Raw genomic sequence first — 20144 nt, forward strand, 5'->3', positions numbered from 1 at the left:
TATACCTCGCTTTAACGATACAAGACAACATTGGGTTGTCGAAGCATTGAATTCCATGTGGTTTTTATTCCTCATTGTACAATGCTATTTAGATCAGAATTTAATGAACTTATCATATTTTGTCGTTGCAGTTCCACATCCGAAGAAGAGGAATGTGAATCTGGAAACGAATACGAAAAGCTAAGAGTACTATCGCCAGCGAAACAATGTATTGGAATAGAAATTGCAGACGGAAGATCATTAATAGAAATGAGAAAGAGTGTTGGAGATATAACAGAGCTCTGAGGCACACCAGCACTTATTACCAATGAAATAAAGATTAATTATTTTCAGTTGATTGAGGGTTTGCAATTTGTATTTTCCAGATAAGTTCAAATATATTTTTCTTAGGAAACTAGTCGAACAGTTTTCAAAGGAAACAAAATAATATTTTCCCTTGATTCTTCGTTTGAAAGGGTACTAAATAAATAATATGAAATAAGCTGACGGCAATGCCATAGCAGCAAAATTCATTCAAATTGTAAACAATATACTAAAAGCAAAATAAAACAAAAATGAATGAATAATATGAAATCATCCTCATATAAATAAAAAAACATGTACAGTCAAACTTCCTTAGATATTGTTAATTATTTAAAAAAAAGCTGGGTTTGGTACTTTTGATAGTTGGTCCGATGAAGATTCGTTTTCACTGTCAACGATACAATCATAAATATTCGAGAACAACTACAGCTTTAACAGAGTTTTAAGAAGTAATGATTATCTTATTACATTTAACGATTATGTTGCAGTGGATGCAAATGTTGGTACCATGGGCTTCTTACAGACGAAACAATGTTGAATGTTATTACATCTGAGGAATTAGACTGAGTAAAAGCTGCATTTGATAATGTTTGAAGTTTCATTGAAAGAAGAACCAACCTGATTTCTGAGAAAACTTAAGAATGTCTATAAGTATTTTCTAATATTGTCATTCTTCTTTTGGCTAGGCTTGGAAATTCGAATAGAAAGTAGAAGGTATTTTGCTCCGTCTCTTCTTCATCACATCCTCACATCGGATGAGCCGATGCCCATATTTTGTTCATGTGGGAGTTGTGATCGATTAGGATACCTTTTAGTAAGGAAAGCTGAGGGCTACCTGGTTGCAATAGGAATTTTTTTTAACTTTGTAAATTTTGACCAAATATATCTAGAAACTGCAAGTTTCAAGAGCTGTCTACATGCTGTTTACGATTTTTATAAAACTTTGGTAGATTTGTTAATTTACCTGCTCTCTTGGGCGGTATATCATTGATACTATATGGCTTATGCTGAGGATTAATCCGATTTCGGCCAATTTGTCTTCCTTTTCATTACCGTCAATGTCAAAGTGTCCTTAGACCCAACAGAGGGTAACAGTGTTAGTTTCCCTGTGTTAACGTAGCTCCCTACGGCAGTGTTGTACTAGTCTGGACTTGGTGACAGGACAGTCGATAAATATGTCTATGCATTTATCTTCCAAATTGTAGGAATAAATATCTTTAGCGGCCAGTATTTGTGCTTGAAAGACACTGCAGTATATGGAAGCTTTATTGATCTTTATAGGGGAGGATTACATGAAAAGGTGCCAGGCCCTACCTCCTCTCCCGTTTTTAAGGAATCCATGAAGACAGATACATGATTTATTTGTATGACCCTGTTCTCCATCCAGTCCTTCCTTTTGGGAATATCAGTTTGTGCTACAAAAGTCTATGTAGCTTTAAATAGTCTGTTTGCTTTTTTTATTAATGAAGTTAGGAACTCCTGGATACTTAATGGAAGTCGTTAAGAAGTATAGAAAGAATACAAGTATTTGGCAGTTATACTAAATCCAACCTTGGATTATAGCACCTTGTAGAAAAAGCAAAAACTTCATAAAGCTTAAATAATGTTGTGAATAAAGCAATCGTGAAATGTTCGCTTTATTGTGCGGCACAAATATGGGGTATGCAAGAATACGAGGAAATTGAAAAATATTCCTTAGCCGCACCAAACTGATCAATTTATTTGGAAACTGGCCTGCCAAAACTTTTTACTTTAAGTCTAAAGTTACAGGCTGATTATTTAATTAAAGTGCTTGGTCTACGGGAAACTCGGATATGTAAAATAATGATGCTCTACGAAATTCGAAATAAGGACTGGTGGATGAGAACATGGGAAAACATTGCTGCTTCCTGTGGAGAAGTTGTGCAGATCAATCTCAACAATATTGGTCAAATGAAAATGAAGTTCTAAGAAATCATCCAAAAACTTGAAGAATCTAAATAATATAGAAATAAGATGATTGAAATGCCCGTCAATCGGCGAGCAGTTTACGTTATAGCCAACTTAATCATAACTTGGGTGACAAGAACTACTTCCAAGATTATCTGTCCTGTAAAGATATTTAATTAATTTGTAAATCAAGATGCGAACTTCTACATTTAAATAGAAAACCATACAACGGAAGCTTTGACCAATTTTGCAATTTATGTAACTTTCATTTCACCAGTGTGGGTCCAGTTTTTAACCAGCAAAAAAGAGTATGCTTTAGTAAATAATCCCTATCAGTTCAGGAAACGTTTAAAATTTCAATAACGGAATATACATAAATCATCAAATATTATTTTAATTGTATACCATTATAAAATTACCAATCGAGCTTACGGCTAAGCAAACGCTTAAAAATTCGTAAAAGCTTTTGTAAAATTTATAATGATTACTTGCAACTTGCAATAAATAAATATCTGAACTGAATTGATTAGTCTGTCTGAGTGCCAATGTGTATGCACTGTACTGTAGAAATGAAAATCCCAGTCAAAATAAACATTTCACCCTGGAATAATTCGCATATTTATGAAAATTGATACAGATACTAAGGACATCGTTCTTTACAAGTGACAAAAATTTTACAAAAATCACAAGTGAACATAAAATGTTATTTAGGTTTTTTTTTTAAAGACTACAAGGCTTTGTAGAGATGTACTACATAATAATTTTGGTAGAAACTAAGCCTTTTCAATCAGAACAATTTTCTTTTACAAGAAAATAATTTCTATTTTATATTATTAACATAGTCAAAAATCATAATCCTTTCGAAAAATTACTTTTCTGCATTTTTCCATATTTCCACTATTTGGCCTTTAGTTCCAGCCACAAGTCATGATGTTTAAGGTTTAAATGTTGGTAATAATTTTTTTTAAGAGTGTTAAAAGCTGAAACGTCAACAAAACGTACGATTGAAATTTATATTTTACATAAATATAGAACGCAAAATAGAACTCGAACAAATTATACGAAAATGAAAATGAAGTCAAAAGGTAACAGACATTTCTTAGTTGTTAGAATGCTGCAGGAAGCTGGTTTATAATGCCCTTTGTCATTTCAAAAAGTTTGGAGCGATTGAAAACGTTAAACAAAACCCCCGGGCCAGAAAGACAACTACAAATAAAAATAGAATTATTTATAGGTTATCGACCAAGGATCCGTTTAAGACCTCCAGTGACATTCGAAGCGAACTTTCAACGAACTATGGAGTAAATGCTTCCTCAAGGACCATAAGACGCCGATTATAAATGAAAACAATCTACGTGGGTGCGTTGCTCTAGGTTACAATTTGCCAAAACTCACCTAGACAAACGAATTCGTTTTTGGAAAAACGTGTTCTGGAGCGATGAACTCAAATTTTAAGCGTTCGGATCGGATGGGAAAAAATATGTATGGCGTCCAAACAACAGGGAATATGATCCAAGTTACACCATTAAGAAGGTGAAACACGATGGAAGCAACGTTATGGTCTGGGCTGCTTTTTCATGGCACGGCGTTGGCCCCATCGTAAAAATTGACACCAAAATGGACCAGAACATGTACAGAGATATCGTGTGTACGTGTACAGAGCTTATCCTTTTGTAAGCCTGTATGGTATACCATAAATCTATAATTTGTGACAGTCAACATGGTTTTGTTCAAAATAAGCCAACAGTTACTAACCTCTTTCATTTCAGTTCTTTTTGTTTAGATTCGTTTGAAAAACGGAAACAAGTTGACTGTGTCTTCACAGAATTCAGTAAGGCCTTTGATAAATTGTGCCATCAAACATTAATTTTCAAACTTAAATCTAAGGGCTTTAACGATAAATTTGTTAGTTAAGTTTCGTCGTACTTATATGTATAATAGATCAGGCAGCGTACTTTTTAGGAATGAGCGGTCATCATATTTGTATACCAACTCTGGCGTTCCACGAGATTACTTAGTATAGCTTCATGTTACGGATCTGTAAATTGATCTCAAGAATTTCGAAATAAGAAAAAGTTGTTCTTTTCGTTTAAATCAAATACATACGAGTATAGGTTCATAGACAAGGTATGTCAATATCCAGATTTATAGTATCATTATATTTTTTGTATTAACTGAAAACCCCAAAGCAAGTTGAACCAGTTGAAAATGCTAACTAAATTCAAATGAAATGTACGAGAGTTATGATTATGACTAATTGAATGAGTTAAATGTGGGAAAATTGCATTGAATATTTAACATAAAAACCCATGACTCTTTGCATTTTTAATTGATAATTACATATTCATAAATGATATAAAATTTGAAGAGCAACAGGAGACGAGATTAAGTTTCAATTATGAGCACATACATGTAATGCTTTAAGAATTTAGAACATATGCTATTTGAAAGAGAATTAGAAAATTATAAAACTTCAACGTGTTTTTGTTTATACATGATTCTAGGCATCACATTTTCAGTATTTTAAATTTTGTCATAAAACATTTTGTATTACTATTGAAAAAAAAAACTTTTGTATGCTCCTCAAAAAATGTTAATGAACATTTATTCAAACCATCGTCGGTTTCGACGCTTTTTTATAATAAAACTCCTTTTGTAAGCTCGATTGAGAAAGCCAATTGAAAGTTTGCTATTAATTGATGCTGCCAATGAGTGACATGACTCTTTCTGCACTTGAAAGCGTAAACGATTCTAGAACTAACGCGAAACCTCCTATCCCTATAGCTATCGTCCAATTGAACTTCTTTCCAAGGTCATGGAAACGTTTATCAATTTTCAGCTTAAGAAATATCAAGAAGAACGAAAGCTTTTTAAAAACCGGTAGTATAGTTTACGTAGCAATAGGTTCACTAGTGATCTCATGGTTTATCTCACCGAACAATTGAACAAATCCTTACATCGTTTTGCAGAACGTAAGAATATTGCAATTGATAGAGTTTGACATCAAGATCTCTTATCGAAAATGGGTGCATTTGGTGCATTTGACGAATTTACCTTTACGAAATTACCTTTCGGAATGTTTAATTCATATATATTCGGATGTGGACTAACAACGGCAGCTTGTGATGAACTGATTAGATTCTGATCTTGACAGCGTGGGGAATTAAAAACCGTGCAAAATGTAATGCTTCAAAACTAAATGCTGTCTACTGTCGCAAAAGTGTAACCCTTCCCAATACCACTATAAATGGGTGATACATCGAGGATACTAAACAGCTTTCAGTTCTAGGTATTTGCATCACAAACCACTTGTTGTGTAGTGATCACATATTCGACATCCACGAAAATGATGGTAATTGTTTAGGTTTTCTCCGACGATGCAAGAAATATTGTACCCCTTCTGACCTGACCATAATTTATAAAGCCTATGTTCGTCCGAAACTCGAGTAGAATTCTCATATGTGGGCAGATGCTCCAATAACTCGCTTGAGTCTGTTGGACAAAACTCAAAAGATATAATAAGCTTAGATGTATGTACGACGACTTTCCAGACTTTGTATTCCAAATAACTGGCACCTGGTTTTATAAGGTGGAGTATCAATCCTCCAATTTAATTTAAAAAAATGCATATCTTGTTAATTTCCTTTGTTTCGATTCGCTTACACGAGTTTTTATCAGTTGGATTTCAAACCATATTGCAGTACTCAGGCACTGTTCTAACCAAAGAATTAACAAGAGATTTAATTCTTCAGTGTTTCCCTTAATGAACCCTAGCATTTGATTGGATTAATTGATTATGTAATCTATGTACGGCAAGAAGGAAAGTTTTGTATCGAGTACAACTTCGGATACGGAAACAGAACATAAATTGACACTTAGAGACATTTAAGTGTAGACAATTTTTGTCACACCAATGAGCCAATCTATTTAAATCATCATTCAACAAAGTACAATCTTGAATGGATTTAGTGGTGCTATACAGTTTCAGATCATCCGCAAATAGGAGACATGATGAATTTTTGAATATGTCAGAAATATCATTGATAAATAATAGGAATAATAGTGGTCCCAAATGGCTGCCCTGAGGGACACCAAATGACACTAAGATCCGTTCAGAAAAAAATCCTCAATTTTAACAATTTGAATCCTTCGAGTTAAATAAGATGTTAACCAATCGAAAAGGTTAGAGTGAAAATCAAACTGCAAGCGTTTATTCAAACGACCCTTTGAATAACGCGATCAAAAGCTTTGGCGAAATCTGTAAATATAATATCCGTTTAAACATTTAATTTAAAATTGTTTATTTGATTTATTTGATTATTATATAATCATAAACGATAGATTAGTTACCGTAGATCTTCTAGATATAAAATCATGTTGGTATACTGAAACAATGACTTTTGTTTGAAAAGATAGACTATCTTTTCAAATAACTTTGGCAAAGCTGAAATTTTACAGATTGGTCTATAATTAGTAACATCCTGTTTAGATCCTGACTTACATAAATACTGGTGTTATGTAAGAAAATTTACAACACTCTAGGAACTGACCCTGAGAAAGGAACAAATTAAAGATGGTTGTTGATATATTTAAGAAATTCATACAGCTTGCATAACAGTTTAGAGTTAAAAAAATTCCAAAAGCTTTTACTATTATTTTCTATATTAGAATCTATAGGATCGATACAACAATTTATTGAGGGTATTGAATTCCTTTTGTCAATTTAATAATCTCGATCGAAATTCAATACTTTCGCGCTGCACAGAAGGACCAGAGCTGCTCGTGTTCTCTAGGAGCAGAAGAGTAGAGAGGTACACCGGCTTCTTAGATGGAAAAAAGAGAGCATGTCACAACAGGAATGAGGTTCGTAAATTTTACCAAAAGGGAAAAAAAACTCCCAAGAGTACCAGCCACGAACTGAAGCCTCTAAGAACGATCAGGGGACATCGTAGTAGAACCACAGTCGATGTTGAGAATATGGAAAGACCACTTCTCCAAATTATATAACGGCGATGACGAACCGAATTCCACCGTCAGGGAGATAGAACAACTCAACCTAGGCGACGCAGGTCAATCATTCCACCTACCCGACCTCGACGAAGTGAAGATAGCTATATCTTAACTTAAGTCAAACCAAGCTGCTGGAGCTGACGGCATCGCTGCCGAACTATTCAAAGCAGCAGGCGTTGACTTGGTAGGGAGCATGCATCAACTCATCTGCAAAATATGGTCGGAAGAAAGCATGCCCGATGAGTGGAATCTCAGCATAGTTTGCCCGATACATAAGAAAGGAGACCTTCTTAATTGCGACAACTACAGAGGCATTAGTCTCCTTAACATTGCATATAAGTTCCCTTCTGCCATATTATGCGAGCGTCTGAAGCCATTCGTCAACAACCTGATAGGTCCTTATCAGTGTGGCTTCAGACCAGGAAAGTCCACTATCGACCAAATATTCACACTACGGCTGATCTTGGATAAAACCCAGGAACTTCAAATCGATACCCACCACCCCTTCATCGATTTTAAAGCCACGTATGACAGCATCTATAGGGAAGAGCTCTACCGAGCAATGTCTAGTTTTGGCATCCCTGTCAAACTTATCCGTTTGTGCAGAATGACGAAAGAGAATGCACGCTGCTCTATAGAGATCGGAAAAGATCTTACCGATGCATTTGATGTCAAAAAAGGTTTTAGTCAAGGCGATGCACTGTCATGCGACTTCTTCAACATCGTTCTGGAAAGAATTGTGCAAAACTCAAGCGTCAACACTAGAGGCACAATCTTCCAAAGGTCCGTTCAATTACTTGGATACGCAGATGATATTGACATGATTGGAAGATCAAAGCGTGATGTCATTGGAGCGTTTTTTAGTATTGCGACGGTAGCGAAGAAGATGGGTTTAGTGGTCAATGAGGGCAAGACCAACGACGTCTTGAACAAAACGTCACCATGGACAGCTATAACTTTGAGGTAGTTAAGGACTTTGTCTACCCAGGCACCACTATTAACACAGATAACCACTCCAGCGCTGAAATCAAACGAGGAATAACTCTTGCAAATCGCTGTTTCTTAGGACTTAGAAGGCAATTGAGAAGTAAAGTCCTCTCTCGGGCATCTAAAATCACAATCTATAAGACTCTCATCATTCCGATTCTCATTTATGGCGTTGAGGACTCTTTCCTGTCAAAGAAAGGTGAGAGCGTCTAAGGATGCTTCGAGAGAAAAATTTTTCGGGTGAGTTTTGGTCCCGTACGCATAGATGGAGAATGGGGGAGAAGATATAACTGCACGGTCTGTACAGCGACACTGACCTAGTTAGCATATTTAAAGTCCAACGGCTTAGATGGCTGGGCCATCCAATCCAATCCCGAGGGACGGCGCAGTAAAGGAAGACCGCGACTCAGGTGGCGCACTCAGGTAGGTGAAGCCATCAACCAATTTGGCGTGCGAAACTGGAGGCAGCTAGCTAGGGGCCGAGTTGGCTGGAGACGCATGTTGGTTGAGGCCAAAGTCCGCCCGGACTGTAGTGCCACCCTTAGTAAGTAAGTAAACTTTTTTTTCCTACTTTTTAAATTAACAAGTCTCTTATAAAACCAAGCTGGATTTGATTTTTTAAGTGGAACAAATCTACGTACAGCTTCATTAATAAAGGATAAAAAATATTTATTTGCGTTACTAAAATTGACTTTTGAAATATATGAATTCCAAGGAAAGCAAGAAAGATATTCGGTCATTGCATCTAAGTTCACTTTTTTAAAGTTTGGTACACATTTTTTTTGTTATTATGATTTTTCATATAAAAGTTTATGGTTTCTTCAAGGGCAATATGATGGATTGAGTTTTGAATAATTGGGATACCAGACTTTTCAACATAAGTTTTCATAAAAAATGTCTAGTAAAATAGCTAGTGGCATTTCCTCCCTCAATTAATTCTAATCAGTTTACCCTTGAACCCAAGTTGTGAATATATTGTGAAGTACAGAATGTGGAATGCTTCTGCACATTCCCAGTCATTACAATGTGCAGACATTAAAAACCAGCCAATTGGAATCTCCTTTTCAATCATTTCTTAGTGCTAGCGACTCTGTTATAAAAATTCTTGAAATTGTCGAAGTTATCACATTGCCTTTAAAGAAACAAAATAACATCTTTCAATTACTATTCTCGATCAAAATCAAAATATAATAAATAAATGCGACACCAAGGGTTTTCATAAAATAGCAATAAAAAAACGCAACACAAAATAAAAATTATATACACATTACATGATTTTAAAATATTGTTGATTTGTTATAAATCTAGGTTGTTGCTTTCCTGTTTGAAATTATTTTTTGGTGGTAACCAGAACTTATCAAACAACAAATATTTTATCACAAAATTATGTGTAAACGGGAGCTATATGATATAGTTGGGTCGTATTTTTTTAAATCTACCACATCGACCACACAAATTGTTGAATAAACTTTTGCTTATAAGTCCCAGTGAATGCATGTTCATTCAACAAGAACTCATCAAGTCAATCAGAGTGAAACTAAATATTCCCTCATAATTACAACTCACCCAACCATTCAGCTATTTGAATAAAATACTAATTAGATCAATAAATTAATAACATATATGAGATCAAGTAACGAAGGTCAACCAGTGGTTTAATTTTTTTTTGTAAACAAGAATTCTAAAAACAAATACGTTAGATAAACAACAACAGGTAATATTTATTTTAAACTGCGCACAAAATGTTTAAGAAAATCTTGAGAAATATAAGTCAGCAATCAAAGTCAGAGCGAACAACAAAAGTTGGCGAACGAAAAAGAGGTAAGTTTGTTTTTGTTTATCATTATAAATTATTTATTTAATGCGACAATTGAAAAAGAAACAACAATATAGTAAATGTTGAGGTAGTCCCTTTAATATAAAAAAAAACCATATGCACACATGTTGGAAACCAAAAACTATTTCTATTGTTTCGGCGAGAGAAAAATCATTAATTTACGATGAGAGCAAATATCTCTGAGAATTTCTAACAATCGCTGATATGTTCGCGGCTGTATCTCTTACCATTAACAACAAGGGACACAGGCTTAAGGGGGGCAAGTAATAAATAAAAGAAACAAGTTATTATAATCAAATGTTCCGAAGTAGAAATTATTTAAAGAGTCGTAAAATACCAAAAATGCCATTTGAAAACCTGGTTTTTCGATGTTTGAATAAAAAAGACGCCCCCATTCATAAATTTATTTAATTGTTTCTCCATATTTTAAATTTAAAGTAAATTATTTCGATGAGGTGAATGATCATTGCTCAGATCGAGTTTATTAAGTTCGAAGATAATTTCGCGAAATAGCATATTTCCATATTACACTAGGATAAAATTGTCTTTACACCATAACCCAACAATGTCCGATGTTCAAGGAAGGGTAGCATGTAGCATTCACACCGTATCGTGTGAAAGAGGCCATAGTCTCAAGAAAGACTTTAAAATCAAAGAAATGACACAGGTTAGGTTAGGTTACGGTTAATGTCCCTGATGGAGTAGGACACACTTAGGCCAGTTAAATGGCCTTTTGTGATATGTACCTCATGAATCTTGAAGCTTTTAATGAAACCAGATTGAATCACTCACGAAACGTGAAAGACTGATAATGTGCATATGATTGAGATTGTTTAGATCGGTATAGAAGAATTTTCGTAGTTAAGGCTAGAGCAGGGCATGTATAGGAGGAGGAGGACTGTTTCTTCATCTTCTTAATCCATACAATTTCTGCAAAAATCATTTGAGAATACGCCTAGCCACGTGGCGGGCTTTGCTATTAAACGGTGTCCGGTTATGACACCTATTATCGAGCTTATATGCGATCTGCTTAGAGATAGCAAGCACCTTGAACGTTTTACATCTAGTGTTGGCCAGATGTTTTTTGTGACCTGACACGTGGTGATGTTGTTTCAACTGGTGTTTGCCTTCTTCATAGCGTCTTACATTAGTAACAGTTTACAAGTAGCGATTGGTATGCCAGCATTAGCCAAAGGTGGTAGAATCGGTCGTACTGTACCATTTCTGGGAGTTCATCTGCTCTACAGTTTCCTGAAATTTCTCTATGACCTTGCACTCGGAAAAGGTGAATATTAAACTTTTTATAAGAGATGATCGACAGTTGTGGACTCTTATAGAGTTTGTGGAGATCGATGCCAGAGTTTTCATAGCGGCCTGACAATCTGAGAAAATACGGGTAGCAGATGTTAATACCACGTTTTCTTTAAGCTAGGACTAGACTTCTTTGGGAAGGACTAATGTGAGAGACTTAATTTCAGTCGTTCAGAGTACACACCTCCACCAACCCCTTCATTTGTTTTTGATCCATCTGTGTTAAAGTGGATTGACTCGTCTTCCAGGAATGCCCTATCCTCCCAGAAAGATCTGCAAGGCATAGAAATCTTGAAGTTTCTGTCGAATTGCAGTTGGGGGATGGAGTAGTCTGTGTGCTTTGGAATTGATTCTACTTATTCAAGAATTACGAAGTATCAATTGTTGTTGCTAACCCACTGCAACGAGGCTTTGAGGCGATCAGTAGAGCTTGCAGGTATTTATTTGCTAAGTATATCAAAAGCTGTTAGGTAGAGTAGAGTATCCATTGCCGTAGATGAGGTCGCGCGAAGCCATCCGCCTATACGTAGACAAGTTGAACGCTGGACTTTATTTAGTTTGTCGCGGTTTATAGCTCTTTCTAAAGCAATCCACCATACTGCCACACCGTACATTAAAATCGGTCAGAATATTGATGTGTAGAACCAATGCGTAAATCGGGGTTATAAGCCCAATTTATTACCAATAGTTTGTTCGCAAGAGAAGAGAGCTACAGTAGCTTTTTTGACTTTTTCTTGAATATTACGTTTCCAATTAAGTTTTTGTGTAAAATAAGACTTAGATAATAAGCCTCGTGTAAGAAATTTCATTGGATACCTTTAATAACATATGGAATTTTGTATTTCCTTGAAAATAGCAGAAAAAGATGTTTGCCTATGTTCTTAAAGCCTTAAAGCTTTACATAAATCATACATTTTGAATAAAGTTAACACTTTATATAAACACTCTTAAAAAATATTTGTTTACATTTGTCTATCTATTTGGTCTATCGACACAAATGAGTCATAATGATTTGTCATGAAATCGTTAAAAACAAAAAGACCAATTACAACAATTTCCAATAAATATGAATGATAAAATACAAAAAAAAACATAAAGAAAATAAAACGCATTATTCTTTTGTTTGTGGTTTCGAAATATTTCTTTGTTTCTGGACACGACATTAAATTGTTAAGAAGTCAACAAACTTGTAATTTTTCTTTCTTTATAAATGTTGCATGTCTGATGATAATAATCTTTCAAATCGTTTTACTGTTAAGACTGTACTTCCGTGAATGAGAGCAGAGAGTAATAGTTATGAAGAGAATAATATTATATTATTAATAACCTTGTTTAGTCCCCAAGATTTTTTTAAATTTTAAAGTCATTTTCATCTTAAATAACTGATGTCAAAATGTCGTCAAATTGTTTTGTTTAAAAACTAGAGGATTGTACACATATGTATAAAACTCTATTCAAAATACAAAACTGCAAAATATAAAATCAGTAATTTTTCATGTTTTATAATTTTTTTTCAGATGAACAAACGATAAAAAAACAACCCATCTCAAAGTGCAAATGTATTCCTAAGCTATGCAAATGTAAAAAACATCGAATGATTGTTCAACGTCTCAGAGAGCGGCTAAATCTAGTTCCTGATATCATTTATTAAACTTAAGTTTTAACTTTGTTGTAAATTTAATAGAAAAAAAAACATAAAATACATATTTACAGTTCCTTTAAATTTTACCCTCACCGATTCCTTTGTTTAATTAAGGTCAGCACTAAATCAAAGTAAGCTGGGTTAAGTAATTATTTTTATTTCAAATGAATGCAATAATTTGTTAATGTTCAAATGGTAGACATGTGCATTCAAGAGGACACAAGCGTCCACAGATTTTTCTCAAAACTCACCTCTGTCTATCAACTCCTACTCTCACCTCCCCGCGGTGAACATCGGGTGCCTAGTACCTCAACTGGAGATTGGGTTCTAACCCCAGTGGAAAGTTGTTGGGCAAGCAAACGAGAGGGGGGAGAGGTGTTTCCACTAAGGCACCTCTCTTTATCCAGACGGCAGTGGACGGAATCAACGGTGGCGTCTACAGTTCCAGTAAGGTTGAACTACTTAGTAAACACCTTATTGGGCTTCTTCGACTTAATCGGAGCCCAGGCCTAAAATGAGCGGTTTTATCCGGCTCCCCATCCTTGGAGTTATACTAAGGATCTGACACTCAAGGTTGGTGGTTGTGTCGTCGGGGTGACTTCCTGGCCACGTAAAAGCCTCATAGTTGCGAAACACCAACAAGCCTCGGACACGGACGGATTTTGTTGACAACCTACGCAAACGAATTAAGGACAACGAACTTCGGATATGCCCGAGGATATGTAAGGTCCCTTAACAGACCACGTGCGGACGAAGAATTAGCGGAGGCCCTAGACCGCTATAAAGCAGATATCACCGCCATCCAGGAAATACGATATGATGGGCCCGGCAAAAAGAGGATGAAAAACTGCGAAATTTACTATGGTGACTGCTTCCACGAAAACCAACAGCGCTTATTTGGATGCTGCTTCGTCATTGGAGCCAGACTTAGGCAAGAAGTCTTGAGCTATAGGTGCATCAATGAGCGCCTCATGACCATACGCAGCAAGGCTAAATTCGGCAACATTAGTCTGATATGCACGCCCGCCCCCACAGAAGAGAAGGACGACAATACCAAAGATATGTTCTTCGAGCTCCTAGACAAAACATATGAGCAGTGTCCTAGCTACGATATTAAAACTGTCCTGGGCGGTTTTAATGTAAAGCTAGGAAGGGATGACATATTTGGTTGAATAATCGGGAAAAACAGCCTGCACGACAACACTTCCGACAACGGATTCAGGCTCATGTATTTTGCTGCGGGGCGAAACGTCATGGTAGCCAGATCAATCTACCGTCAACCAGATTGACCATATTGCGATCGACGACAGACACGCTTCCTGTATCATGGATATCCGAAATTTCCGAGGAGCTAACATCGAATTGGACCACTCCTTCGTTGTAGCCAAGGTAGCACTACGGGTTTCCATACCCAAGCCAAAACAGGGAGGTGCTGTGAGAAGCTACAAAGTCGAACGGCTACAATCGCCTGTGATCTCCAAACTCTAAATCCTTTTCCGACCGAGTTACAAGTAACCTCTATCGAAGTTCTCTGCCGCTAACACAAGATATCGAAAACTAGTGGCAACATTGCCAAGGTGCAATCAGAGAAGCCGCCTCTGATGTGCTGGGTTTCAAGCAGCCACCAACAAGGAACCCCTGGTTTGATGAGGAAAGTCGGCAGGCAAATAAAGCCAAACAACAGGCATACAAAGCGGCGGCGCTGCATAAAAGGACGAGAGCTGCTCATGAGCTCTATGAGCAGAAGAGGCGACAGGAACACCGACTTCTCAGAAGGAAAGAATAGTGCAGAGTTCCCACGTCAACACTAGAGGCACTATCTTACAAAAGTCTGTCCAATTACTAGCATATGCTAAGAAGAACTTAGAGTGATGTCAATAAGGCTATTGAGACAGAGGCGGCAAAAATGGGTGTAACGGTTAATGATGGCAAAGTACATGTTGTCGTCAAGAAAGGACATACAACACCGACGTTTTGGTCAAAACGTCAACATCGACAGACGTAACTTTGAGGTAGTCAAGGACTTCGTCTACCTAGGCTGCGCTGTAAACTCTTATAACTCTTGCTAACCGCTGTTTCTTTGGGCTAAGAAAGCAATTGAGTGGAAAAGTCCTCTCTCGAAGGACCAAAGTGTCGCTATATAAGCCCCTTATCATCCCCGTCCTGCTGTACGGTGCACAAGCATGGATAATGACAAAAGCGGATGAAAGCACCTTGGGTCGGTTCGAGAGAAAAGTTCTTCGTGTGATCTCCGACGAGCTGTACAGGCTGTACAGCGACGTAGACTTAGCCAGAAGGGTAAAAGCTCAACGACTAAGATGGCTGGGTCACGTAAAGCGCATGGAAACCAATGCTCCGGCCCGGAAAGTCTTTGAATCAATACCCACAAGACAGCGCAGTATAGGAAGACCGCGGATCAGGTGGCGCGCACAAGTGGAAAGTGGCCTCACTCAACTTGGAGCGCGAAAGTGGAGACAGCTAGCTAGGGACCGAGCTAGATGGAGAAGTTTGTTGGGTATGGCCCTAGTTTACACAGGACTGTAGCGCCACCTTAAGTAAGTAAATAAGTTTAAAAATGGATGAGTGTAATCCAGCGATGACCCAAGTAAGTCGAGAAGAACAAAATTCAAAGATTTAAAAAATGAAAGGATCAGTTCCATATCGATAAGCTGTTAGAACTTGATATACCTGTCAGCAGCAACTCGGCCTGATATCGCTTTTGAAGTAAGTTCTGCAGCAAGAAAAGTTTTACCTAGACTGATTGGGAAATGTAAACATGCAGTTTAAAGTGATGCTGATTATGTAGGTGATCTTCAAACAAGACGATCAACGACTGGAGTAGTTTCAATATTTGCTGGATGACTTGTTTAATAGATAAGTCAACTTCAACGTACAGCAAGTGAAGGTGATAAATAAGCCATGTGGCTTAAAAAAGAGAACTTAGCATTATGAAGTTCAAATTTTGTATGTTCCGGAACGTTTTCTTGCAGGAAAGGAATACGTATCTAAAGACTTGGAAGAATTTCTGAAGAACGAATACATCATCAGTACGCGGTTCCATACACACCACAACAAAACGGTGTAGCTGAACGCAAGAACCGAACCCTAACTGAAGCAGCGAATTGTATGTTACTTGATGCAATACTTCCAAATCGTTCTTGGGGAGAAGTCGTGTCAACAGCAGCCTATTTGCAGAATAGGCTACCCAGTAAAAGTCTCGAGAAGACTCCAATTGAGTTGTTTACTGGAGAGAAACCTGATCTGAGCCATATTAGAGTTTTTGGATCCAAATCGTTTACCTTAGTTCCAAAACATAAGAGAAAGAAGTGGGATGACAAGGCAGAAGAAGGCGTTTTTGTTGGATACGATCTCAACTCAAAAGGATGTCGTATACTTTATCTAAAATCTAATAGAGTTTGGATATCCAGATCTTTGAAAATTAACGAAAATGAACCCAAGAATCAGCAACCCACAAAAAGCCAAGAATCTAGAACTGTACACCATTATGAAACGGAAGATACTTCTCCGAAAGAAAATTCAGAATATGTTTCAATAAGACTGGGAAGAGACGAAAGCATCTCATTTAATGACTCGCTTGTCATTAAAGAGGAGCAAGTGTTTGAAGAATATGAGCCCCTCGTTATAGAAAAGTCAGTAGCCCAAGGCGTGAAGACATTCTAGATCAGACAGAAAATCAGGAAATTCCAATTTCAAAGCGTTCAAATAAAGGCATTCCTCCAATACGTCTGTCGTACAAAGCCCTGGTTAGTATCTCGAAAGAACCAGAATCCTGGGATGAAGTATTGCGTTTACCACTTGCCGAAGCTGCACAAGAGGAAATCAAGTCAATGAACGAGCTTAAAGTTTGGACACTTACAGATCTGCCGCCTGGAAGAAGAACAGACGGAACCATTAGTACTCATAAAGCCCGACTTGTTGCAAGAGGATTTTCTCAAAAATTCGGTGAAGATTACGATGAGACCATTGCGCTAGTGGTTAAACACGAAACTATAAGAACTCTTCTAGTGGTTACACAATTGAGACGTTTGCATGTGCGGCATTTTGATGTGAAAAATGCTTACTTGAATGCAACACTGAGCGATGAAATTTTCATGGACCAACCCTCAGGGGTCAAAACGTTGGGTCATGAAGAAAAGGTGCTTAGACTTAATAAAAGCATATATGGTCTAAAACAATCAGACCAGGAATGGAACAAGAGAGTAAAAAGAAAAGCATCGACAGCTGATTCGTGTCTGTTTTCAATGAAAGAAAGCAACGGTCAAACAATATTTATGTTGATTTATGTTGATGACATTCTGGAATTCTGGATGACAAAAGGAACTTTAATACCAATTGAAACAGGTTTCTTGAGTCCAAGTGAAGAAACAAGTCCGAAGTTACCAAATAATAACTTATACCGTAATGCTATTGGATCATTACTTTATATTTCAACCGTTTCAAGACCAGATGTATCCTTAGCTGTTAATATTTTAAGCAGAAAAATAGAATCTCCTACTTAAAGTGACTGGAAAGCTGTAAAAAAGGTTCTGCGATACCTTGGGACGACTGTTGACAGTTCTTTTAGGCTTCAAACAAATGAAGACAAAACTTTGGTGTGCTCTGTAGATGCTGAAAATCAACCAGTGGGTTTGTATTCCAATTTGCAGGAAGTAGCATAGCTTAGTCAAGTCGTAAACAGACCTCAGTAGCTATGTCTTCAACCGAAGCGGAGTATGTAGCGGCATCACATGCAAGTCGAGAACTAATTTGGCTACGAATAATCTATGAAGATTATCAAGGATGCATTCCTAATTGAATCCGACAAGTGTGGAACTCGAACAAAACATATTGATATTTGCCACCATCATAGAAGAGACCTAAGAGAGAAGAAGATCATCGAACTAAGATACTGTCCATCAAATGAAATGAGAGCTGATATTTTGACAAAACCACTTTCAAAAGATGTTTTCCTTAATTTTACGAATCTTTTAGCAATTCGAAAGGATGACCAATCGAAACCATCTGGAGCGAGAGGGGTTGTTGAAAATGCGCTCTTAGACTATTCAATACTTTGAATTAATTTATACTTTGTTTTTATATATTGTTTCAAGTAAATTTTCGTTAAATGTTTTTATGAAAATTAAATAAATATTATTAAATCATAATCATCGTTACTAGAAAGAAGTCCTTGTTTTTATTTCTAAAGGAAATATATATTGAAGAGGATACTTTCAATATTTATAAAAAACAACTTTAATTTTTAGATAATCTCTAAACAGTAAATTGCAAAAGGGTCATTCCCTACACCCTTTTTCATCATCCAAACATCAGTAGACCCTAAAACATCAGCACACTCTTATAACAGTAACAGTAAAATTTTAAAGTTACAACCTAAATTTTAAAAAGAAAAACAAACTAATAAAGCGAATGGACTATTTACCCGTTGAATGCGTTTTTTATCTATTCGTGTCACATCAATAAACTAATCAATACAAAAATTTGTAATCTCTTTTACGAAACAAAAAAAAATTAACATTGATAAGGAAATATACGTTAAATAGATAGAGACTTACCCTCAACAGCCAAGTCAGCACGCTTTCCCGATATGGCACAAAGTTTGATTGTTTCTTAGACTCTGCCAGTTTAGAAATCACTTTTCCAAGGGTCAACAAACTCTTGTTGATACTAACTCCTTCTCGCACTCGATCACCATTTGAACCTGCAGTGTGTGTGATGCGTTCGCTGCCAGCCAAGTCCACTAAACTTATCTTGCTTCGACGAGTCTGTTTGACCTTTCCCTCGGCGTCAGTACCATTTGCATCGACCTCTGATAAATTCAAAACAATATTGAATATAGAATGGGATCTAGAGCTCTTATCATTCATTCCTGTTGCTGCGGTAGCACGTTGACTATTTCCCACAGCCAGCCAATTTCGAAGGGCGGAGTAAGACTCCACTGGGTGAATGCTAAGATCGACAACGTAGGGGCCGCAAACTGGGTGCTCACGCACTTTGAGAGCGTTTCTGTGAGTGCTACTATGGGATTCGCTATGATCAGAAACACACAGCAGATCATGGATTTTTTCATTGTAGATCTCGAAGTAGCTTACTTCGATCTCGGCTTCAAGTTTGTCTTTAGACGATTCGATGCGACGGAACAACTCGTGACAGAATCTGGGTATGATACCGGCCTCAGTATTGGTTGCTATGTCGTCGCTGTCATCAACTTCTATGCCCATCATGCTGTAGCTCTTCCCAGAACCGGTTTGTCCATAGGCAAATAGACATGTGTTATAGCCTTCGAATGCTCTATCTATAAGTCCCATACCCGTGCCGTTGAAAACGGTTTCTTGATTAGCATAGTTGCTGCTCTCCATATTGCAGGAATAGAATGCCTGGTCGTACTGGAAGCAATGACTCACTCCTGCCGAGTTATCTGCAGTCGTCCCAGTGTACACGGTGACTTCGTTGTCAACTACTTTTACAATATTCGTGACTCCGGGATTTGTGCACTCTTGTGCATTTAATGGTCTTACCCGGACAGCCACTGTAAGATTACTTATTTCGACGTCTTTCATGGACTTGGACATTATTCCCGAATCTTCCATAGTCGAGGCTTCTGATCTTCGGGAGGAATTTGATATTTTTGAGGAGCATTCCGGGGTGCTTGTTGAGATATGCTTGACAGTACTTCGAGGCGTCACCAGGGCACTACGAGGAGTACTCTTTGTCGATCTAAATAGAGAGGAAGGGGTGTAGCATGCATTTAGAGTTGTACATGTCTTTGGCTTGAACTTTTGACTTGAACCAGGAGTTTTGGCAGCAGACGATGGCAAGAATGGTGTATTAGCTCCCGAATTACAATCACTAGATAGGCTATCAGTCAATTTACTCGTAAAAAGTGGTCGCGCCAATTTCTTCTGAACAGAATTCGGTGTAGAATTACTCTTCGGTGTACTACCTTGAAGTATTTTGTGCAGCCTTAAATTTGCTGGTGTATTTTTTGAGGACATTTTGTGAGTTTAATAAAAGCGGTTTTGATTGTTAATATAAAAGTTTAACATTAAATAAATGAAAAATAAAAAGTGCAGTTTTTGTTTGGTATTCGTCCGTTTATTGTTTTTT

At 37.0% G+C, this 20144-nt stretch overlaps 1 protein-coding gene and 1 long non-coding RNA gene across 2 annotated transcripts in view; one reads left to right on the forward strand and one right to left on the reverse strand.

Annotated features, from left to right (window-relative positions):
• LOC129948896 (kinesin-like protein KIF14) overlaps window positions 1–20144 on the reverse strand; it is a 106198-nt gene extending 86054 nt beyond the window's left edge. Inside the window, exon 1 of the mRNA XM_056060046.1 lies at window positions 18593–20144. Within this exon, the coding sequence (XP_055916021.1) occupies window positions 18593–20032 (1440 nt within the window). The 5' untranslated portion in view covers window positions 20033–20144. The remainder of the gene's footprint in view (window positions 1–18592) is intronic.
• On the forward strand, window positions 9735–13092 carry LOC129948899 (uncharacterized). The gene is made up of 2 exons (XR_008781972.1): window positions 9735–10050; window positions 12895–13092. It is a non-coding gene; the product is annotated as an uncharacterized LOC129948899 (long non-coding RNA).

The sequence above is a fragment of the Eupeodes corollae genome, chromosome 3 (assembly GCF_945859685.1).
Source record: "Eupeodes corollae chromosome 3, idEupCoro1.1, whole genome shotgun sequence".
Taxonomy (NCBI): Eukaryota; Metazoa; Arthropoda; class Insecta; order Diptera; family Syrphidae; genus Eupeodes; species Eupeodes corollae.